This window comes from Tasmannia lanceolata, unplaced genomic scaffold, assembly GCF_043159265.1.
Source record: "Tasmannia lanceolata isolate RefF3 unplaced genomic scaffold, GAP_Taslan_0.1 ptg000018l, whole genome shotgun sequence".
NCBI lineage: Eukaryota > Viridiplantae > Streptophyta > Magnoliopsida > Canellales > Winteraceae > Tasmannia > Tasmannia lanceolata.
In genome coordinates, this window is record NW_027518695.1 from 26253584 (window position 1) to 26261201 (window position 7618).

The 7618-nt window shown below is 40.0% G+C and overlaps 1 protein-coding gene across 2 annotated transcripts; it reads right to left on the reverse strand.

The window, feature by feature from the left end:
• Positions 1-1814: 1814 nt before the first annotated feature.
• Positions 1815-4489, reverse strand: LOC143851371 (U-box domain-containing protein 31-like). Of its 2 annotated transcripts, XM_077360774.1 has the most exons (2): positions 4037-4488; positions 1815-3815 (listed from the first exon to the last, which is right to left on the reverse strand). In XM_077360774.1, the coding sequence occupies exon 2, from the start codon at positions 3690-3692 to the stop codon at positions 2481-2483; it is 1212 nt and encodes a 403-aa protein (XP_077216889.1). In that variant the 5' UTR covers positions 3693-3815; positions 4037-4488; the 3' UTR covers positions 1815-2480. The 2 variants fall into 2 exon arrangements, with proteins under 2 accessions (XP_077216889.1, XP_077216888.1); XM_077360773.1 differs by having other exon boundaries at positions 1815-4489.
• Between the last annotated feature and the right edge of the window lie 3129 nt (positions 4490-7618).

Here is a 7618-nt window from a genome sequence, read left to right on the forward strand (position 1 = left end):
AAAATTTCAAAATTCCAAGCGCCTCAAAATGGTCAAAATCACGCCCAAAATACATGAAAGCAAGTCAAGTCATGGGAACTCCCACAATCACAATCAAAGGGTGAATTTGTCAATTCAGTTGTTGTAGTACTGGAAAGCATTTCCATATTCTGCACTTTGATTTTCTCTCTCACAGAAAGATACCTTCCACCATGACCATTTTATTTCATGCTAAGCCTGTTATGGGGGAGAGGGGGTTGGGCAGAGCTTTTACCACCTTTTATTTATTTATTAAAGAACCCAAAGCAGTACAGGATCAAAAGCTAGCGATTAATTGACAACACCTCCGTGGGGACATGGGATCTAAATTGGCAATGTGAGGACATGGGATCTAAACAAGCTTTCTACAAATTCCATAGGTATTTTGATGTGCCTTTCTTGGTGCATTTAAGCTTCTAAATTCCCAGTTTTCTAGTCAATGCATAGCACAAAACTAGGACAAAGGATTTTAGTTCCCTTACCATAGTTTCTTTTCATTCCAAAGCTTATATATGAGATGAGGGCTCATCATACAGTGGATTTTAGTTCTTTTTTCAATAGTCTCAGCATCGATGACTGTTGCCTGACTCTTTTGATTGTACATGATATTATACTCGAGGAGTTCTAATTTTATTTCTGATCAAAGGGGAAAAGAATTTGATATAACAAAAATACTCTTGATAAATAATCTTTGGGAGATAATTTTTTCACACCCCCTCCCAGGATTACGCGCCCCCCTCTTAAAGTGAATTGTGGCAGACTTTAATATTTTTTTATGTCAAATCACGTTAAAATCCTACGTGAGGGGTGAAAAAATCATCTCCCTAATCTTTTCATTTATAATATTTGTGGTACTTCTGTACAAATCTTTTCAAATTAATCTGGACAACTACAGTCCCCCAATCAGTCTAACTTAGAAAATACTGAGGGGGGTGTCAATATCACAAGAGGCTGCAAATATCAGTTCCCAACAACAAAAATATTAAACAAAATCAATCCCATACACTCCCTGCGGACCCTGCCCCTGCCCCTCTCCGGCTCTGTCACCTAGTGGTTCCAATGTCCAAAATTTCAAAAATCCAAGCGCCCTCAAAATGGTAAAATCAACCCCAAACTACATGAAAGCAAGTCTTGGGAACTCCCAAAATCAAAGAGGCATTAACTGGCAAGCTTTCCATATCCTGGACTTTGATTATCTCTCACACAGAAAGTTACTTCCACCATGACCTTTTTGGTTCAAGGTAAGCTCTAGGAGGGAGAGAGTGGGATTAGGCATAGCTTTTGACCACTTTAATATTTTTATTAAAGGAAAATAAAGCACCCCAAAGTAGTCCAAGATCAAAAGCTAGAAATGTTGGGGGGTCTAAAATTGCATTTGGTGATTTGATGTGCCTCTTTTGGAGCATTTTCAAACAAAAGCTCTCTTCCAAATTCCCAGTTTTCAGGTCAATGCATTGCATTACTTCCCAAAATTGGTTTTGGTCTTTCGAGTCTAAAATGGGTTGGAAGAAGTGACATGGGTCTTGTCCTCAAAGCCATCTTACAAACACAGCTCTTCAAAAAACACTCTTTCATTTTCTCCGTATTGCTTTTAGCCTTGTGGGTCTCCATGGCTTGGAGGAAATGACATGGATCTTGTCTTTAAGCCATTTTTCAGAAGATGTAAGTTGAGGAGTATCACCCCCTTTGATTAACATGATCAGAGACTTGCAATTATGATGGCAATAACTCATTAATTGACTCAAATGCAGTTGAGAAGGTAAAGGAATCCAAACAAACAAACACAATGGAGTAAGTAGAGCTGAAAATGGTAGAAATGGATATAGATTTTTTTTGGCAAGTAAAATAGAGACTCATTGTTTCTACAATGCCGCTGAACCTAAAATAAAATAGGAACCACAAATAGAGAATTTCGGAAAATACAAAAGATTATGATTCAGGAAATATGGGTTAGAGAAACAGACCCAAACACTTGCAAAGCTCAATGGGTTCAAATCCAAGTCCCCATGTGTTTGTTGTAACAACAGTTTCCTGCTAAAATCTTGCATCAATTCACCTCTCCAGCTCCATCACATGAAAAAGATTTACATGATATGCATGAATCAATCACAATAAAGTTTTTTCTTTACCATTTGCTGAACAAAATGGCCCAATTTGGATATGTGCTGGATTATTATGAAAACTTCCACAGAGCTACCAGCAAACCAGCTAACGGGCAGTGGATTCCAAATCCACCAAAGGGTTTCATGTATGCAATTCAATAGAACAGAAAATTGTAGTGTCTAGTATACACAGGAGAGCGGAGCTAAGTACCTCGGATCGGAGGACCCATCTCTGAGGGCTTCGTATGAGGTCCCAACTCAGTCCTCATTGCAATTTCTCTTGGAATGGGCAGGCCCCAACAGCTCCCCCCCCCACAAAACAGTTTAGGGAATGAAACCAAGCACCAACTTTATATTTTTTCATTGGAGTGTTCTTGTAAGCTTGCACTTAGAAATGAAAAGAGCCGCAGTGTAATTGAGACTACATAACTTCAAAAGCTCTGCTGACCGCTGTTTAAGGACCGGATTGCAACCGCTCTGTATAACAAGTAGAAGCTTTGCCGCCAAACCCGCTTCCACCGCGACTGAAGCACACTCCTCGGGTGAAAGCTTGCATACCACCCACAAAATTGACAATGCATATTGTGTACAACTCTCCGAAACCCTCATCAAAAGCCTCACTAGATTTGGAATTGTGTGAAGGCAATCCTTCAAAGCGGTTTGTCCCTCTGGCAGGGTTGCAAGAACATCTAAGATGGAAAGTGCAGATTCCAAACAATCAGAATTCAAACAAGGCAAGAGCTCTACCAATTGGGAAACGGCTCCAATACTGACAACCAAACTCCTCACTTGTTTATATGAACATATCATCTTGAGCAAATGAAGCCCGGCCGAAATCCCATTTGGGTATCTCTTATCCTTCACGAGCCTCAACAAACCAACCAAAAGACTAAGACTCGAGGCAATTTCGGACCGTTCTCTCCGTTTAACATATCCACCATCAAAATCCTCTGCATGAATCAATAACTCAATAAGCCTTATACAATTGATCTTGGTCTCAATTGTTCCCTCATTTAACATATCCACCATCAATGATATCTTGGCGGGTTGCATCAAGTTGGTCTTTGATTCGGAATCCAGCGTCAAATTCACCAAAATTCCAATTGCTTCGGACCCAACTGCGTGTGAAGTAAACGGACCCAATAGAGATAAAATCAGACCTATCCCACCTTCACCCACCACAGTCTTCTTGGCAGAGTCATGGGCAGCCACAACCTGTTGGAGCTCTTTAAGGACTTGAACCCTAGCTTGGCCCTTAACCTTCTTAAGACTATCTAAAAGCTCTGTCACTCTACCCTGAACATCTTCTGACCTCTTCTTCATGTGCAAATACTTTTGGGAGAACCAACTGTAGATTAGATGGTAAAGAGTCTTGTTGGGTGTGATTGAATCATCCCAAAGTTCTTGCATTGTTGTGGGACATGTATAATGCCCCAATGAGAACCATTTGAGTATGTTAGATCTCTCATATGTTTGGCCTGTGCAAAGGGTCACTGGATCCTTCATGGGTTCTAGAGAAATTGGGCAGATGAAAACAGATGGAAAATCAGAGAATTCAAGCTCCTCAATCATCTTCTTTAGATCTAATTTCTCACCCCCACTACCCAAAATCCCATCTTTTGAAGAAATCTCCAAATGTACAAATTCCCCACAACCCTCAAACCTAATTTCCCCATCCTTTCTCCAAACAGGCAGCTGAAAAATTGGCATTTCTCAAGACCATACAAAAAAAAGGAATAATAAAATAACAATTCAAGAACCCAAAAGCCTCCCAAGAAAAAATAAAACCTAAAAACACATGAACCCAAAAGCCTCCCAAGAAAAAAAAAACCCTAAAAACACATGAACCCAAAAGCCCCTAATTTAAGGAATATAACATTTACACATGAAATGTATGAAAGAGCAAAGGAACAAACCCAAGTTTCTCATTGACAATCACAAGCAAAACCCTCCTCTTTTCTTCTTTCTTCTTTCTGCCTTATCTGATCTCTTTCTCCAGTCAAAAGAATCATAACCATTATCACAAACATCATAAACATATAATCCCTTCCCCTAAAACCAAAGCTCTCAAGTCTAAAAAAGGTGAAATCATCAAACCCAGTTCAGAAAAGATAAGCCCAAAAAGAAAGAAACCACAAATGCCCAAAAGCTACAGCACCCACAACTCAAAAATCCAAGAAATCAATAACCCCACAAAAAGAAAATAACAGATAAAATTCTGCACAAAAAAAAAAAACCTTATATATTGAAATCTCTTATTCTTGGAGTTTTGATATGGAGATGGAGTAAGATCTAAACCATACCAAAAGAGCCTTCAAAATAAAGCAATCTCTGTAACGCTGGTCCCCAGGCTCTTTTCTCCACATAAAAAAAAAACTCCTCTCAAGAAATAAATGGAAAAAAATCAGGAGGACTTTCTTAGAAAAATACAATAAAAAATAAATACCGGAAGCAACCGGCTGTAGCAGGTTGATACACCCTCGGCCCGCGCACTACACGTGCAGTCATATCACCTGTCACCGTAATCCCACGGTTTCTTTTATTATTGTATTAATTAATAGCCGGTAAGCGTAAAAAGACATTTGTGTCCTTATACTTTTGAAATTACTGTAGTACCCTTGGGAAAGTAGGATACATTTGTCAGTTCAAAGATGCTAGAGTTAGATTTTGGCAAAGAAAGACACGTGCATGATCTTTGACCACATTTCTTAGAAAAAGTGGGCCATACTCTCTGCGCCTTTTGTGGAGAGAACCTCCATTGGGCCCACTGTCAATCCTCAATTTCTTTGTGGGCGGTGATAAATTCATCCCCTGCTAGGATGAATTCACCCTGTATTTTTCAAAGTGGACCTTACAGCCCACACCATAGGATGATACTAATTGATGGGCCCCAAGAATTATTTCCATAGGATGACTCTAACCTTATGATCTAAAGAAGGACTCACATTATGGAAACTTCTATAGATCTGACGGTTGGGATCATCCTATGGAAATGATTTTTGGGGCAAAACCTATTTAATTGTGGCCTATCAAATGGATGGTTTGGATCACCCTATGGTGGGGTAGTACGGTCCATTTAAACAAAAACATGGGGTGAATTCATCCTAAAGGGGGTGAATTTATCACCTACCTTTCTTTGATCAAACCATGGTGTAATTACAGTGGGCCCACCGGATTTCCCTTTTTATGTCCATTTATTCTTGGGAAGTGTTATATTCGCCCTCTTTTAATCCCAGGGACACCCCCTCTAGTTTTAACTTTGGGTGGCCAGGGAAGAACAAGGGGCAAGTGGACATAAATAAAAGGAAAGCAGGTGGGCCCACTATAAACATGGAATGTGCATGTTGTGATCAAGATGGTTGATCTCGTGGGCCACCATAAGATTGTGTGAGGTTTATAGGACCCATGACCCCCCTTTACAATCGCAACCATTGATAAAGAATAGATAATTCGATGTAGGAGTCCCTAACACATGGACCCTACGCTGGATTGTGTGTTGCTCAAAGAATACTTAGCAAACATTCATATGAAATCAGCATCATCCGAACTGTTCATCTAGAGACACCTACTATAATTCATATCTAATTTAGTTTCCCCACCATGATCAAATGAATCTAAACCCTTGATCTGAAGCCCTCAATTTCAAGTATTATAAAAAATAGTCAAATTATTCAAATTTTCAGCCCTTGATCTAACAGATGGGACACAGGTTCAACTGGCCCATCAGATCAACGGTTTGGATCATAAAAAACAATTAATACTTAGTGGGCCATGCCTGTTCAAATTATTTTAGATTGTAAATACGTCTTAAGAAAATATTAAGGGTAAATACGTCTTCTGGCAGAAAAGAAAGTACGAAGGCACTTCTCGAAATGGCAAAACGAATATTTTCCAAATATAAAAAAGGAATTAAGAGGTGGGCCCACCTACCGTTCCTTTTTTTAAAAGTGCCAGCTCAGCATTTGACGGCACTTTGACTGTACTCCTCGGCCTTATCTGGTCTTCGGTTGACTGCTTTGCATGGCGTGTTACATGCTAGCCCTTCTCCAAAATACTGACACGTGGCAATGATAACTGGGCCTTTTCCGTTCCCCTCTCTCACTAGCAGTTACGATTTCTGTTTTTAAAAACGAAAGAAGAAAATTTTAGGATCAATTACCAATAGAGGACAAAAATTAGGTGAAATTATCAACAGGACCCATACTTTTCAGAAATTATCAATGGGGGACAAAATATGTCTTGTTATTAAAAGTTGGACGAAAATGCCCTTCTCTTAAGCAACACCTTTTGCTTTTCCACTTTTCCCTCTTCTCCCTTCTTTCCCTCTTTTTTTTTTCACTGTTTCATTTTCAACTTTGTTTTTTTCTACATTACCAGTCATCTTCTTCATCATTTTAGCCACCATTGGAGGAGGGAAAGCTCGAAAACTTGAAACATGAGTTCATTCCCATCTCTCTCTGTATCTAGGTTCTGTTTTTCATTTGTTGTAGGGTTTTGTATTTCTCCTTCTCCCTTTCAATGGAGGATGAGGAAGATGAATCGTACGGTAGAAAGAAAAAAACGTGAAAATGAACGAGTCAAAAAAAACAGGAAGTAAAAACGTGTTCATAAGGGACTTGATAAGCCCATTCGAAATTTGGTAACCCCATTTTGATACTGGATAACCCCAACCCCAGAGACTTGAAAATCTCCTTCCAAAACTCCAGTACCCTTGGGCAATTTTAAGGGACTTGATAAGCCCATTCGTAAATTGGTAACCCTATTTTGATACTAGATAACCCCAATCCCAAATACTTGAAAACCCCCTTCCAAAACTCTAGTACCCTCGGCCAATTTTCAAGGACTTGATAAGCCCATTCTGAAATTGGTAACCCCATTTTGATACCTGATAACCCCAATCCTAGAGACTTGAAAACCCCCTTCCAAAACTCAAGTACCCTCGGCCAGTTTTCAAGGACTTGATAAGCCCATTCAGAAATTGGTAACCCCATTTTTATGCTAGATAACCCCAATCCCAGAGACTTGAAAACCCCCTTCCAAAACTCTAGTACGCTTGGCCAATTTTTAGGGACTTGATCACTCCATTCGGAAATTGGTGACCCCATTTTTTATACTAGATAACTCCAATCCTAAAAACTTGAAAACCCTCTTCCAAAACTTTAGTACCCTCTGCCAATTTTCAAGCACTTGATAAGCCCATTTTGATACTAGATAACCCCAATCCCAAATACTTGAAAACCCCCTTCCAAAACTCTAGCACCCTCGGCTAGACCTGGCAAAAGCGACCCGCGACCCGTGCCCGCGGGTCGACCTGACCCACCCGCAAATTTGCGGGCACGGGTCTAAGTTTTAGTGACCCGTGAAAAACTAACCCGCGGGTGACCCAACCCGCAAAAACACGGGTCGGGTCGGGTCAACCCGCGGGCACCCGCATTTTTACGTATTTTTTAATTTTTCTTTAGAATGTTATCAGCACTACTGTTATCAGCACTACTGTT